This window comes from Ammodytes marinus (assembly GCF_949987685.1).
Source record: "Ammodytes marinus genome assembly, chromosome: 15".
In the NCBI taxonomy this organism is placed as follows: Eukaryota; Metazoa; Chordata; class Actinopteri; order Uranoscopiformes; family Ammodytidae; genus Ammodytes; species Ammodytes marinus.
This window is the reverse complement of record NC_137219.1, coordinates 5,625,752-5,642,441: the sequence shown is the minus strand read 5'-3', so window position 1 is coordinate 5,642,441 and position 16,690 is coordinate 5,625,752. Positions and strand designations below refer to the sequence as shown.

Below are 16,690 nucleotides of genomic sequence, written 5' to 3'. Positions count from 1 at the left end.
TATGTACTACAGCTGCTGGATTTTTGAATTTCCCTGAAGGAACACTCCTAAGGGATCAATAAAGTGTCTATCTATCTGTCTATCTATTTTCACAATCTGCTGGATGTGTAAATAGTTTGCTAACATGTTAATATTATGCCTGTTTATTACACTGCCAAAAAGTGGCTAAAAGGGTTAGCTCCGAGGAACTTTACGTTTGTATTAATTCATGCACCCCCTTTAGACAAAAGCAGTAGTGTTTTTACTATGCCAGCTGTAGTTCCTGGGTGAGGATACCCATGACAAAGGCATTAAGAAAAACTATATAACAATAGCATTCTTTGCACTGATGGTCTCTTTTGCTGTTACGTCAATTATGATCATCAGAGGAAAAATTAGACATATATATGTATAAGTTCCTCATAGCACATTCAAAGGAACCTACAGTATATTATGTGCACAACATCCTCATAAGAGATCTGAATCCTTTGAGGTCAATAATTAAATGTGTGTTCATGTGTTTCCCACAGTGAATAGGTCACATCAGCAGCTGTATTCTTCTGCCCCGAATTTGAATACAAACAGAAACGACCACACAGACATACACAGTGATGATCTCAAGTAGGAGGTACACTACTGTCCTTTTCACTTAGGATAGACCAGTATGTGTGTCTGCTTGAAAGGACAGGGGAGAGCAAAACACGGCGGTTTTACTGCTATGTACAACAGGTGTGTTTCCTCAGACCTATAATGGAAAACACATGCTGTGCCATTGATAAGCTGCAACGAGGAGCTGATTTTCTGGGCCTGTACTTGTGCTAGGGAGCCTTGCTACTCTATGCTTGTACAATAATCACCCTGATGGATTTTATATTGCAGCAATTACTGTGTTCCTCAACAACTCTTTATGGCTACGCACCAAAGTACAAGTCATTTGCACTTGGACCTATTCCATTGGACTAATCCACTGGACTTATTTCTTGGACTTATTTTACAGAACATTGTGTTGGACTTGTTACAATATAATTGCATCAACAGTAATAATCCCACTGTTCTATTACAAAACCATTGGTATAAATCCTGCTTTTGCCACCTCCAGCTGTCATTCTTTCTATGAGATTCCTCTCTTGAAGTTTCTACTATTTTCTTCCTTTTTGATATTGGGCAAAACCTAAAAATCTTGACTTGCTTTGACACAGAATATTGATTTGAAATGGTGATTTACATTCTGTTCCAAAGTTTGGTCTCGCTAGTAGCAGTTTAATGCTCAAATGTGATACAAATATAAATTTTCTTTTAAATATCTGTATGTGTAAACTGAGGCCCAGAAGAAGAAAAAATGGACTGCAGCCATTGCCTGTGTCTGGCATCAACAGGCTGAACTGTAGCAGAGCAGAAACCATGGCAACAATCAGCCTCTGGCCAGCCATCAACAGTGTAATCGACGGCAAAATAAAATGTAAAAAAATAAACTTGAAAAGAAGGAAAATGTTCCACAGCTGAATGTGTGCTCTTATCACATCAGCAAGGTCTTTCAGATGAACTCTTAACATGAGCCTCTTTGAAGGCTTCCTTGATGTTAGAGGTAAAAAAATATATAATGCAAAGTCAACATAGGCCTATTACTGATGTAAAGTTCATCCAGGACTGTGAATGTCTGTGCCAAATTTCAAGGCAATCCATCGCTCTGTGTTTACCCCTCCCTTTCGGAGAATTTACAGAAGCTACGTTGGCCTTCAAGGACAAGAAGCTAAAGATGCATCATCCACCACTGCGACAATATCAAGTGATGAGGTGAAGATGTATTTAGTTATTTATTCTATAGTACTTCTTCTAAGCCTTCCAACAGGTGCATTTCTGGCGTACACCAACTATATATGAAAACGCATGAACACCATGTTTGTCCATTTTGTGCTACTGTAGAAATATGGCGGTGCAACATGGCTGTGTGCCCTTCTCCTATGTAGATAAGAAAGGCCTATTGTAAGGAAATAAAACAACTCTTATTTTCAAGCGATTATACACTAATTAAAACATACTTTGGAATACTATATTCCATTTCTACCATTAAGTAATGGAAATGCCCAAAATGACAATATTTAATTTGGAATTTGGAAGAAATGTTGTCAGTTGTTCATTTACTCATACATGCTAAGACAATAAGACACCGATCAATTAAAGTGGTGATCTCTAGTTTGAGGAGAGAGCAGCAGCAGAAGAGAAAGATACATTTTTTACACACACACACACACACACACACACACACACACACACACACACACACACACACACACACACACACACACACACACACACACACACACACACACACACACACACACACATTAAGTTGGAGGAGAGATGCAGAGGAGGAAGGAGATCCACTTTGCGGCGTAAGTGGAGCAGAGCTGATGGCTGGAGAAAGGGGGCGACGTTCGGGGCACAAAAGCATGTCATCTGGAGGGTATTTATAGAGCGTGAGGTGCGCTGATAACTGGCTGCCATTGCAAATCTGCCGGCAGGTTTTTCCCAGTAATAATAATAAGTGCTGCTCCCATTCTGCACATTCACTCAGAGTAGAATCTTCTCATGCAGAGAAACACTAGCAGACTCTCACTCTCTTGCACGCACACACACACGCACGCACGCACGCACGCACGCACGCACGCACGCACGCACGCACACACACACACACACACACACACACACACACACACACACACACACACACACACACACACACACACACACACACACACACACACACACACACACACAAAATGGAAGAACACGCTTTTGAATCAACAGATTTACAATATTTGAGAGTGGAAGGATGGTTTTTAATTACACAAAACAAAATTAGGAGCAAGATCTTGCAGTATTTCCTCCTGCGATTTCAGCAGCAACAAAAAAATGCTGTTACTTGTTGAAATTCACCAGGGCTATTTACCTATTATCAACTTCTAAAACTTGAACATGCCCAATGGTAGTTTTGTCTGGTAGTTTTGTCATTAATGAGCTTTCATAGATACTGCTAGACTGCAGCACTTTTTTTTTTTTTTTACGGTTACAGCTTTTCAAGGTAAGATTTACACCATTGCTCTGTTTTACACAATTTTTAACTGAATAGGCTATGTCAGCTTGAGTTAACACTTTACAGTACTCGTAATTTGCATTTTTCAGTGGCCTATGTTCTGACATTTAGCCTAAGCCTTATTCTTGTCTCCGACCTATAAACAGACACATTACCCCATAGCATAGTAGATTAAGTGCACCTGTACCAGTATAAATACAGCCTATAAAACATGTATGTAGCAGCCTACCTATGTTTCCTTCCAGATTCAGTAGTCACCTCTACATCCTTTCTGAGTTATTTAATGGACAATAGCACCACCTGCTGCTGGGAATAAACGTTGACAATGACAACAAATGAGAATGACACACAGTAAAGTTGCTAGTGGTGTTACTGTTATGTAACCATTGATTACACACTGCCCACGTGACTCGGAGGTTAGGGTGCAGAGCGGAAGTGGGCGGGGCTGTGGGACAGATCAGACATGGCGGCGTGTGGAGGCTCAATGATGTTTTCTGTCACACGGCAAAGCAAACACTGCTCATGGATGCGTTGTTTGTTTCTGTTGTCGTGTTTAACGTGGCTGCCCGTGTCGGCGAAGCAGGGCAGCCTGAGAGAGGTGACCGACGGGAACTGGGAGGAAATCTTAACCGGAGAATGGATGATTGAGTTGTAAGTGTGCATGCTAACAGCTAGCTGCTAACTAGCCTGTCAGTTAGCTGTTTTTAATACCATACAAGCAAGGCAAATTGTGTTTTTTACGTCTCAATATGCAATTTGTTATATTATCTGCTTCTGTTTAGTCCTCACAAGTCACCAGCTTTGGTACACATAGTTGTCTGCTAACTGGCTAATAATATAGAAAACAGACGTATCTACATAATAAGCACCTTTTGCCTGAGGCGTCACCTGTGCATCTTTGTCCCACGTAAGCTTTGCGCCCTGGTGTCCGGCGTGCCAGCAGCTGCAGCCGGCGTGGAAGGAGTTCGCGGACTGGGGGGAGGACATGGGGGTCAACATCGCCAAGGTGGACGTGACCGATCAACCTGGTAAGGCCTGCTGGGTGACCTGTTAATCAGCTGACCCAAGGGGGCGGGTTGTGTCATTTTGGGGCTTGAGGCAGACACAAATGGTCCCCTCCACATTCCCTTTTCTCCCCCCTTTTCAATCCTTATTTAGATAAGAAATATCTTTGTAGCATGTTTCAAACTCAAATGGCTATATTGGCATGAAGGTTGGAGAACATCAATGTAACAAGTGCTATATTGGCAACTGGTTAGTTTACAGCAGGTGATACAATGGAAAGATATCACAATCCACTCTCTTTCCCCACATTTCAAACTTTGAATCTGTCAAAAAATGTCTAAAAAGCCTTAAAGATAGATGAAAAAATAAATGGTTTGTCCAATAAACAAGATTTCATTTATACATTTAAATTCAACACATTAAGATGAATATTTGCAAAAGATGTCTGCTGCTCTTCAGTAATGTTTTTGTTTTCATCAGTAGTAGTCACTGTGAAAAAGTTTGTCACTTTTGGTACTTGAGTCAAAAAGAGTCCTCTCACTTCCTGTTTTCAGTATGTGTATGATGTATGAGTTTTAACAAAATGGTATTGTACTGTATTTATCTGTGTTCTGTCTTTGTGTATAAATGTTGAAGCCAGTTGTTGCTAGGCAGCTGCTGTCAGACCTTAGTTGAGCCCGTCTGCCATGTTTGGTTATGAGTGAAACTGACACCACTCGTCTTCTCTCTCTGAAGGTCTGAGCGGGAGATTCATCATCACTTCACTTCCGACTATTTACCAGTAAGTTCTTTGTAATGTTGTGGTTGCTATTGCTTCCTTCCTCTTTTAGTTCTTGTATGCAATTTTGATGTGCACCATTTTGAAGGAAACCAATCTTGTACCATGTAAAACATTACACTGACAGCCAAATCATTTTTAACCAAAGTTTAATGGATCATCTATGTATTTTTTTTTTCAATGTCAATGAATCAGGTTTTACATCTCAAGAAACTGAAAAAAATAAATATCCCAAAACTACAATAAGCCAAAAGGAATCTAGTTATTGATTATAGAATTATATAAAAAAAAAAACAGCAAATCCTCCCACAGAAATGTTTGCATTTTTTTTTGCTAAATAAATTACTTAAATACCTATCGGGTTCTCTAATAAGTCTCTGTTCCTCACCAGAAACGGTCCTATAAAATGTGTGTAAGAGTAGATTCTGTTAAAATAACACCAGAGCATCTTGTGGCTAAAGCACAGACGTTTTAAAAGTGACATCATTTAACTGTTTACATTTGTGTTTGTGTGCGTCAGCTGTAAAGATGGCGTCTTCAGGAAGTACCAGGGCGCTCGCACCAAAGACGACTTCCTCAGCTTTGTGGATGAGCAGAAATGGAAAGCGGTGGAGCCGGTTTCCTCTTGGTTGGGCCCGTCTTCCATTCTGTGAGTTTCAACAATAATGGCGATGAAGTGGAATGATGTGGTAACAGATTTCCCTACAAACATTATGAGATTTTGGACATAATACCACAAAAATTAGCGTTTTGTTTTGTAAAATGTACATTTTATTGATATTTCTCTAAGGATTCAGTCTTAGCAACATAAAAACTCAAGAGTGAAAAAGTCAAGTGCTTTGTAGTGCTGTTGCACTCCTAAAAAAACCTAAAATAACATCAGACACATTCCCTGTTTTCTCTATTTTTAGCGTCTTTCTCCTGGGTTAAAGGGTGGAGTCAGCGACTGTGGAGAATGCTTGTTGTGTAAATCACTTTGTCTAAATCAGTGAATACAGTGTTAATACACAGCCTGAAGTCTTTATAGTGATGTTACATTAAGACAGATCCCTGTTAACTCACAATGCTCTTTCCTCCTCTTGTCAGAATGAATTCGATGTCTGCTTTGTTCAAGCTCTCCATGTTTATCCGGGTAAGTGAGGTTTTCAATCCTACTGTCAAAATCTAGGTTATTATATTGTGTTAAATAAAAATGATAGCAAGGTATTTGTTACGTTACGCACAATAACCTATTTAAAAGGAGAATATGCGGCTTGGTATACAATTGCATGAGGAAGTCAATAGTCAAAGACAGACAATAGGTTTGGAGAAAGTAGGACAGAAGGCTAAATTTACACCAAATCTACAGCTGTTGAGGTAAATCACCCTCCAAAAATCATCTCAGGTTTTAAATTTGATTGTTTTTTTGACAAAGCAAATGTCTTAATGATAGATAACTTGTCATCTCCATTATCAACAAGGATAAAGCTGCCATTCAACAAATCCAATGAAAATACCTATAAATAAATATATGTCAATACTTTACGAACTCAGCCCTCTAAGCCAAAGTATAATGTTTGGATTTTTTCCGTTTTTTCTAAATGCTCAGTAAAGTCCTAAAACACTCAGTCTATAGGATGGAGCAAATGTTAATCGATTAGGAGGAAATAGTGCATTTGTTCAAGAAGGTTTTGAGCTGTGGATATACATTTGGTGCTCTTCTGAGTGTTTCAGGTAGACACCTTTGTAAATGGGATTCAGTCAAAAATAAATGAATGTTCATAATGAGTGAAGAGCGAGGCAATTTGTCAAGTTATTAACTCTGTAAAAAATGATTGTTTTTCCAGCGTTGTCATAACTACATGACGGAGCAGCTGGGGATTCCTGTGTGGGGGTCGTATGTTATCTTTGGCCTGGCCACTCTGTTCTCTGGCCTTGCACTGGGACTGGTGAGGATTTATTTCTGATCATTTAAAACAATGAAATTTACAGTGAAAGTGTTCATCGAATACAAACACATGCGTCACCAGTGATTTAATTGTTGTTGTTTTCTTGTCTTTGCAGCTACTGGTGTTCATCGCAGATTTTGTCTTCCCCTCTCGACGATTTTCTAATCCAGATTACTACCAGAGTGAGTATGAGATTATACTACTACTTTAGTGGCCCATATGTGTATATATATATACACATATATCTTAACATTAGTCAGGATTTGTTTGTAGCTGATTTTTGAATGGTAAGTGCAATAAAACCTTTGCAAGTAAAAATCCCAAACTTTACAGTATACCAATTCAGACGTGACATAAACATGGACCTTCTCTGTGTGTCCAATGAATGAATGCCTGACTCACACATGTTGCAATTGCTGTCCAAATCCATATTTTAAACATGCACTCTGTAAAATTGCCACGTGTAACTGTTTACACCCCATTTTCTCCATGTCATTGTGCAGAGAAACAGTCGATGGAGCAGGCCAGACTGATCCAGCATCACGAGGACGAGCACGAGGCGGACGGCGAGGAAGACGATGATGAAGAGGATGAGGATGATGATGAGGACAGCTGGCAGAGGAGGAGAGGCTCTCCAGAGGGCCAGGGCCTCTCTGACCAGGCTCTGAGGAAGAGGGTGGTGGCCAACCGGGAGGAGAGGGACGAAGAGGAGGAAGAGGAGGAGGAGGAGGACACCTAGACACTCACAACACCAAGGAAATTGATTATATTGAGAAGAGTCAGCAGGAGTTGGAGGGAGTGTCCCTGTCCCAGCGTTTACAGCAGGGAAGCCCCTAAAACCTCTGCCCCCCCCCCCCCCACACCCTACACCTCCTTATTTCCCTTTGTCTTCCTCTGGGAAAAAAAAGCTTTTCTTCTCCTCCTTCCCTTGTCCTTAAACGGGAGCGCTTTAGACTCTCTCTCTCCGCCTGAGCAGCAGCAGCAAGTCTCCACCTGGAAAAAAAAAAGCAGAAACGCTCCTTGACAAACGTTTTCACTTCTGGATATGAATGGTCTGGCTGAGGTTTAGGTATGAAGTGCAGTACTAGAGATGGATTTTTTGCAATGTTGTCTATGCTATGCATTTTTTTTTCTTTTTTTTAAGATGTGTGCGTTATTATATGTTTTATTTCTAATTAATTATACTAGGCTTTTGGTTTGAGGTTTATCTCCTTACATTTCTTATTATTCAGCTAATGTATACCTATGTTGCATATTATTTACAAACCCTTACATTTTAACCCAACCTAACCATGTCACGGAAAAAGAGAGAAAAAAACAAATGGCCCCCTGAATGTTAGTTATACTCCTTAAGATTTAACTCTTGGTTGATTTTTGTGACACCCGGCCGTCGTGGTAAAAGTGCAGTCCAATGCTAAGGCAAACACTGATCAGTCAGAAGTCCTTACAAACTTGCTTTGTTTTAAAAATCAAGATGTCAGTTGATGAGAACTGCAACTTGCTACCCGATTTTGTCCACAGTAGGTAATGATTGCGGATGGGGTTGGAAGTTTTTTTTGGTTCAGTTATTAAAAATGCATAAATTGACAGCCGTCTTGTTTTGTAGAAGCATTTTTGACAAGCGGGGTTTGGGCTCACCTTTTGTGACAGACAAATTGCGTCACAATAAAAGCCCCCCCTTGTGTCGCTGATAGGATACTTTGAGCAGCAGTAGGGGAAGTTACTTCACAGCAACAGTGTTAGGAAAAAGAGCAGTGAACAAAAGAATGATATCGTTGAGATCAATTTAAAAGATGCCTCTGATGATCATAAATTGCATGTAACAGCAAACGAGACCATCAGTGCAAAGAATGCTATAGTATTTTTATATAGTTTTTCTTATTGCCTTTGTCATGGGTACGCTCCCCCAGGAACAGCAGCTGGTGTAGTAGAAACACTACCGCTTTTGTCCAAAGGGGGTGCAGGAATTAAGACAAACTGAAAGTTCCTCGGAGCAATTTTTAAAAACAGTATAGCTGGATTAGATGCATGCCCCCTTTCCTGCGAAGGCACTTTGATCAACCTATGGTGGGAATGGTGGACTCCACAAACAATGACAAATAACTACATAGAGAAGTCTTAACTATATGGTTTGATTTCATGTACATCTTAAGGCTTATAACTTCTAACGGTGGACACAGAGATGTTACATTCTCAGTGTGTGTGTGGACCATCTTTCTCTCTGCACAGGTATGTTTGGGGCAGGAACCCCTTCTTACAGCGGCTGTGTTTTTGTTTAGCAATCGCACCAAAACGTTGATTTAAGACTGAGCTGCACTCACACCACACGAGGTAAAGATGCGGATTTGAAAAAAGGAACGATATTCACTCCGAATAAAAAGGAGTATGTGATGTAATGTAATGTGTGTGTGTGTGTGTATGTCCCCATAATGTATCATACAATCAACCAATGTTTTCTTACTAATGTTTTCTTGTGATTCTCTAATTATTAAAGGATGTTTGTGTACTTGTGTTGTCGACCTGTCCGTAGGTCTAAAGAACAGTACATGCATGTTGTTATCATACAGTTAAAGAGAGGGACAGTTTAGGGACTATTTTTTTATCAATTATACACAGAGAAATGTGGCGTATCTGTCCTGAAGCTGATCTGCTTTATGGAAAGGGCTGTATTAAAAAGGGAGGCATAATTCATCTCAATGTAATCTTTTTTTAGCATAAACAATTGTACTCTTTTTTTTTTTTTTTTTTTTTTTTTACGGCCCAATATTTTAATTTTAATCTTGAACCTCCAATTTCAATTTCTCTAATTTAACCCAACTTTGGTGTACATCAGTTTTCTTATTGCAATCATGAACCCTGGCCAATGCATTTCTTTTCAAAAAGTGAATTCCACTCTAAACTCAACTTATATGCATTTCAATATTGTAGAGCAAACAGGAGCAGTGTGTGTGGTGTGTACGAGCTGTGTTTTTTAATACACATTTCACTCTGTTCTTTTTACGAGGCTTAGAATGACTCTGGCATAGACTTTGATTTATTTTTATCCTGCTTTCTATTCCAGAAAAGCTTATTATTCATTTCAGTTGTACATTTCTTTTCTTTTTTACCCAACCCACTATTAATGGCTTGTAGCATTCACTCTTTAATCTGAGCCGGCTGGGCTCCTTTTTTTCATGGTTTCAACATTTCTTTGAATAAAGGGTTAAAACTCTGGAAACTTTTGCCACTTCTGTTGCTTCCAAATATGAACCTTGCAGAGAATATTTATATTTATCAGATGCACAAAGGGAAGAGAAGATTGTTGCTCACAGCTGGAAACTATTTGGATCATTAGATATGTGCCGAGACCGAGACAGCTCCGGGAACTTCCTGACTAAAACAAACACAAATCAAATACTTGGAGAAACATTTTGGCAAAATGGAACGATATAAAGGTTATTATAATACTGTGCAAAGAGTGGAGGATGTACTCAGTTATTTTACTTCATAAAAGTTCCAATAAAACAATGTAAATACTCTATTAGAGGTGTCCGTAACTGGAGATAAAGTTTCAATAGTTAAAGTACTGCCTGTGATCTTATCATAGGCTACATTATTGTATACTGATGTGTCATTGTGTAAGAGACATTTAAGTAACAAGACAATACATAGTTTGTACATAACATTACTACACAACATAGTCTAATTATTTAAAAAAGAAAACGTTTTTTATTATATATTATGAGTATAGGTCTTTGCCAGCAGAGGTCACTCTTGGGTTTGTTTTGGGTTCAATGCCCAACCTATGAAGCCAGTTTATTTGTAGAGCACCTTTCAACAACCTTGCAAATTCAAGTGTTTAAATAGGGCTTAAGGGAGTAAATAAACATGAGCTTAAACATTAATAGAACATTGTATAGTATAATAAAGCTACCACTTTAGGAAACCGATGCCAGGAAATGTCCAGCATCTTTTAATGAGTGTTGAAGGAAATGTAAATCTACTGTTAAAAACAATTCTTCCAACTCCCCCTGCATCAAGACAGGATTAGGGGTGTGTTCCATTACCTATACTTCAATACCATTCAGTATGCCAGAGAAACAGTTTAGATGTCCCTCTATGGAAGAGTGCTAGGGTCAGGGATGAGTTTGAACAATTTTCATTATGCTCTTCAAGAAATAGTTAAAAAAACTATTTTGTCTTGAATAAAGCCGAAAAGTTTATTGATATGATACATATGAATTATATATGACTTTGTGTCACTTCAAAAAACTCACCTTGAACGTTACACTCCAAGGATGTAGTAATGGCAGAGACGGTATGCTTGGGCTGCTCCCATATGTCAGTCACTCCCCTAACTGGATTTGATGGAGCAGAACAGTTGACTGATGCCCTGCTACATCCGATTGCATTTTGCAGTTTGCAGTTTGCAAACCACCATGCTTTCTCTGTCCTTATGACCCACAATCCACTGTCACATCAACTGAGCAGCCGATAGAGAACAACCATTGACTACAACAGATAAATAAACAATAGGGTCAGAGTTCAAGGCGCAATGTTGTCATGAAATAGTAATGCCCAATTGTAGCATACTGAATGCAAAGTACATACTTTTTAAGGATAGCTGCAGTATGTCATATAGGAAAGATAAATACAAAAGTATGAGATTCTGAATGCACTGTGGTCTGGAGTGAATATCCAATCAGGGCTGTTGCACCTCCATCAGACGAAGATTAGGAAGGTGGTTGAAGGTGATTCCCCTTCTGTAATGTGCATCTGACATTGTAGGGTGTGTGTAAAAGTAAAAGCTCGGAGCAGATGCTTGATAGCCCACCAGTTGCACGCACACTCCACTGATGCCTCCACGCTGGCTGGTGATTTATCCGAGTGCAGTGGACGGGCAGTCGGCTGTTTTATGGTTCTGCAGTGTGGAGTGAACGCAGATGGCTCCCGCTGCTGCTTTAGAGGTTTCTGCTCTCGTTCATTTAACTCGCTCTGCTCCATTTAGTTTTCTATTGTCTGCAGGGTTTTTTTTTCACCTTAACAGCAAAGTTATTTCATGACTACAGCAACAAAAGAATGCTGGAGTTCTTCTGCATAATAAAAACTCATCCAAGCCACAAGACTTTTCATATAGCTTCTTGTTAGCTGTGCTAGCAGATTTTGACTCGGGGATGAATTGTTGGTCGATCGGTCAACCACCTTCCTCCAGGCTGAAATAACTCATTATTTGATGGATTGCCATGACATTTAGTGCATATATCCACCGTTCACAGAAGTAAAAAGGTTTTGATTATCAGGACTCAAACTATGGCACCCCCATTGGGTTGACATTGGTTATGTTTAACTTCCATACCTAATATACTTGCTGTTTGATATTTCAACCGTTGACAATATGATTTTTAAAAAAAGTAAAATATTTAATGTGGACTGGGAAAGAGATGTTTGGGGTCCCCTGCTTGAGCTGCTGGCCCCGTGACCCGACCCTGGATAAGCGGTTGAAGATGAGATGAGAATAATGCCCTCTACATTGTAGTTGAGTAAAAGTATGAAGTAGTTTAAAATAGACATACATCAACATTGTACTCAAGTGTTGTTCTATAAGTAGAGGTAGGGATGCGAGTCTGTCATGGCAGCATCTCTTTATCATGGTGGGAAACGTCCACAGCTCCAACCTGAGTCACTGTTTCCACCTCAGTGGCAAAGCAGCCGACCACAAACACAAACAGAAAGTCTAAAGGTCCGGTTTCCCACACACTCCTATATCAGGTTTCCACACATCGAAGGCATCCAATTCTCAGTGTAAACCAAACGAATTTCCCATTTTGGCAACCACATTTTTAGTTGAATCTCATCTCATAAATGGTAAAGGGGGCAAACTATACAATGCTGAATTATATCAAGTTGCCTTTTGTTTCATTGTAGGTGAATCAAGCTGCTCTTCACTATGCAGGACAGGGCAGATACATTTTTAGATTGAGGTCTATTTTGAATCTTTAACCCTGGGATGTTGGCCAGTTTTTTTTTAGTCAAACCACAAGAATCCATGAGAAAAACAAGGCAGTGTTACGTGATATCGCTCTTGCTTGCAGAGCTACTGGACGCCAGTGAGGTGCGAGTGCGAGCGCTCAACAAGGCAGCACTTGTTCTCCGAGCTGCTGCTTCCCCTCAGTGTCCCTCCATGTGGTTACACCATTAGATCCTATGGAGAAGATGAAGAGATTGAGACTGCTCTGTTTGGGCTTGTAATGATGATTTATTCATCAATCTGAAATGCTGTGGAAGATAATCAGGAGGCTGGAACAAAGAAACTTGTATTGTGTTTTTTTTGCTCCTTCTTTCTTCACCCATAGAAAAAAAACATTCAGCAGATCAAATGATGGTCTCAAATTATGCATCCACGCTTATGAGACAGGTCCTCATTGTAATCCTGGAACTATAGCGACTGCCTGAACTTTCAAAACTTTGAAATCCAAAATGTTCGGCAGATTTGGATATTTGGAGTGTAGAGACAGAAATGTCAGTTTGTTTGAGACAGATCTCTCCACAACTATCAGATGGATTGACATGGAATGTGGATCAGACACTCATGGTCCCCAGAGGATGAACACTCGTGATTTTGTCGATCTTTATATTTAAACTTTTTCTTCTTGTTGTCATTTGAAATTTTGAGTAAAATGTCTTGGGAACTATTGTTATGTTTGATATGAGATTTGATTCACACATTAATTTTCAAGTACAATGCATTTTGGTACATTATCAACAATGTGTATACTCCTGATTGCAATTTGTGCATCAACACAACAGGGGTGAGATTTTCTGATGGTCTAAAACATTTCTCATATAGGACTATATAAAAAACTTCCATTGTCAGTTATATAGAGGCTATTTAGACTGAATGCACTTACACAAAACAAACTCTGGCCTGTAAATAATGGAACAGTTTTTACACCGAAGGTTTGCATCACAAGGTTGATGATTTGTTTACACAGAAAGTTTGACTTTGCAAATTAAAACCCATTATTCTGGTCACAGACAAGGTCAACCAGGTTGGTAAACATGACTAAAGTAAATACAGTAAGTTTTTCTTTACTCACCACCAAGTTAAGCTACTTTTAGTGACGTTGACACATACATGAATACTTTGTAAACACTTTGCAGACCTAGTGTAAGTATTAACATGTTGCCTTCAGTATGCTCAGCATGAACATACTTATTTAAAATATATATAATATTTAGAAAGATCTATCCTTTTATCTTTGATGATAGTGTTGAAATTGTGGGAGAAACTGTCCTAAAATAGTCATATAGTCAATAGTAATATTGTTTCAACATCGATGGGTCCTCTGTGTCACTAGAGACTCCCAAAGTATGAGAAAAACCACCCTCTCTTTTCTTTACCTTCATGAAAACCTGTGGTCCTGTGAACTTTAAAAGGCTTTTCTCAAAAGGGATTCACTGTTTCAAATTGAACTCCCTCACAATAAATTCACCTTATTTTTCCTTAAGTGACTAATTTGCTGGTCTGGAGCAGAGGCGCCGTACAGCAGCTATAATACCTCGTTCAGCCCACATACTGTATGCCCATTGCACTGTTACACATCTATCAAACAGTAAGACTGTGTAGTGACTAATTGTTTCTTTCCACTATGATTACACTGACTCCACCTAAAAGATTTTTTTCTTCTTCTCTCACCCTCTGCGAACCCATATTTACATCTAGGGAGCCGTGTGTCACTTCCTTTCAGGCCCACATAATTACATTGTGGCTCAGAACAGAAATACACAAAACTAAACACAATGCTTTGTTGTCGTGTCTCCCCTCCATGTCTGCAGCTAGTAGCAGGTATATTTTCAGTAAGCAGCTGTGGTCACGCCAAAGAGAAAATCTCTGCCCGCTCGTCTATGCTCCGATGCAAATCTCTTCCTCTCACTGTATATGCAGGATACTAGAATAGCAGCACACGCTCGCTGAACTGTAAACACAGGGATATATACACAGGCTGGGTTTGTGACGTGAGAGCCAGAGCAGTATAAACGCTGAAGTAGAAAAGGTCCATTTAAAGAAGTAGTATATGACATAAACTTATAGATGTCATTCTGAGGTAAGTAGGGAACTCCACTGAACTGCTTTTACTCTGGTCTTTAAAAAAAAGCCCTGTTTAAACCAGCTAGGACCATTTACTCAATTACTGCTTAGTGCTTACGAGGCACTTTACTTTAGTATCTCCAATGTAAGCTACATTGTGCTTCTCCACCACTACATTTCAGAGGGCACTATTGCACTTTCTACCTCCCAACATTTATTAACTTGCCAAATAATGCAGAGTATAGGCAAGAAAAGTTTATTTATATAGCACAATTCTGACACAAGGGCATTCAAAATGTTAACAAACATCAAGATTATACATTAGAAATGGCATTTAAGAGATAGTATAAACAAAGAAAATATATCACGATTTAGACAGGGATGTAGAATGAATATTTTCTATGTAGCCTAATTATTAGTATAGGTATGAAGTAGCATAAAACGTAGCATTCAAAACATTCTCAGGTAAAGTCGTCTCCGTTGTGTAGGTCAGGGTTAATGTTATTTCCTTGTCAGGTTGAGTTTATATTGGTGAAGCAGGTTTGCTGCAGAAACAAAATGTCAGAACATTAGTTATTTGTTATTGGTGAGTTCTCAGGAAATTATTTTGTTCCTGGTGAATCATACCTTTCAGCAGTGGTTACATAACCAGGGGAACGGTGATGATGGCGCTTTGTGTATTCGGCGACGTGCGTGGTATTATGGTTGCCCAGTCAGATGTGGCATTACAGCATTTCCTCTAACCAGTAGTGACGGGTTGTTTTGGCCTTTAGCCGGCAACGTTACATTCACGTCTTGGTCTACGGAGAGGGCAGCTGCTGAGTTCACTGGCAACATGAACCAGAGATTCACAACCCGGAAGGCCTGACATCATTTCAGCAGAATCCACCAAAAACATTATATTATTGCAAAAAGAAATTGCCAAGTAAGTCTACATTTGTGGACTTTTGGTTATTAGGCAACATTTAATTGAGATGGACAAATCTAAATCCAAATCTGTTTCCCACATGCATTTTGGTCCTTAGGTTTTAGAGACGCCTATCACATACAGCATACAAATTGGTAAGGTTAACGAGTGGCTTATAAAACCGGAAGTAATGGAGTCAAACTCAATACATACACACTGATGAACCATGGGTCTTTCTCGTGCAAAAGGAAGGAGAGAAGAGTGACTGGAGTGACTATATAAGATAACGATTCACACCTGATTGCAATCACCTCTGCAAAGATTGGCTTAGGCAGCACAGGTGTCCTGAGTTTGCAATTAGGGCTCATCAGGTGGGGTGACATGTATCCAACATTCAGCTAATGTCTTAAATATTCAATGTGAAAGTACATGTAAACATATTGAAGGAATACAACTTTTACCAGTTAATCCTTCAAATAAAGACTATTAGCATGGACCCTTTGTAGTCAGGTTTTTTTTATTATGGGGTTTTATATGTTTGTAAATATGGCGTGTATAGAGCTAAGTTAGTGTCACATGGTTGTCTAATGCTGTGATTTGTTTTGTGATACGCCAAAAAGTACATTTGAAAATTAAATAAAAAAGTTCAATTCATCCAAAACTGGCAACCATCCAGGCAAAAAAAACTTTCTCTGTATGCTGCTGCTGACCCAAATATTAACCCGACATGTGCAGCCAGACACCATTTTTCTTTTATTGGTTTTGCCTTCTCTAACAATCCTTGTCCCTTTTTAGATGTTAAACTCACTTATCAAAATAATGAAAGCCTATAAAGATATCTCTATTACCTGCTTATCCGCTATGTTGAACCGCCAAATCCCCTGATCCCGACCACATCAAGGCGACCTCCACACTTCCTCTATACCCTTCA

At 39.3% G+C, this 16,690-nt stretch overlaps 1 protein-coding gene across 1 annotated transcript; it reads left to right on the top strand.

Moving 5' to 3' along the window:
• The first annotated feature begins 3,535 nt into the window (after positions 1-3,535).
• Positions 3,536-9,290, top strand: tmx1 (thioredoxin-related transmembrane protein 1). The gene is made up of 8 exons (XM_080041781.1): positions 3,536-3,724; positions 3,986-4,101; positions 4,814-4,859; positions 5,377-5,505; positions 5,943-5,988; positions 6,683-6,784; positions 6,900-6,966; positions 7,288-9,290. Exons 1-8 carry the CDS (start codon positions 3,537-3,539, stop codon positions 7,521-7,523), a joined length of 930 nt encoding a protein of 309 aa, XP_079897907.1. The 5' UTR covers position 3,536; the 3' UTR covers positions 7,524-9,290.
• The last annotated feature ends 7,400 nt before the right edge of the window (positions 9,291-16,690 follow it).

Bases quoted from the DNA above. Each gene is read 5' to 3' on its own strand.
- tmx1 (XM_080041781.1), top strand. From the start codon at position 3,537: ATGGCGGCGTGTGGAGGCTCAATGATGTTTTCTGTCACACGGCAAAGC. The intron at 4,860-5,376 runs GTAAGTTCTTTG...TGTGTGCGTCAG, and splicing joins TCACTTCCGACTATTTACCA to CTGTAAAGATGGCGTCTTCA. The intron at 5,989-6,682 runs GTAAGTGAGGTT...TTGTTTTTCCAG, and splicing joins AGCTCTCCATGTTTATCCGG to CGTTGTCATAACTACATGAC.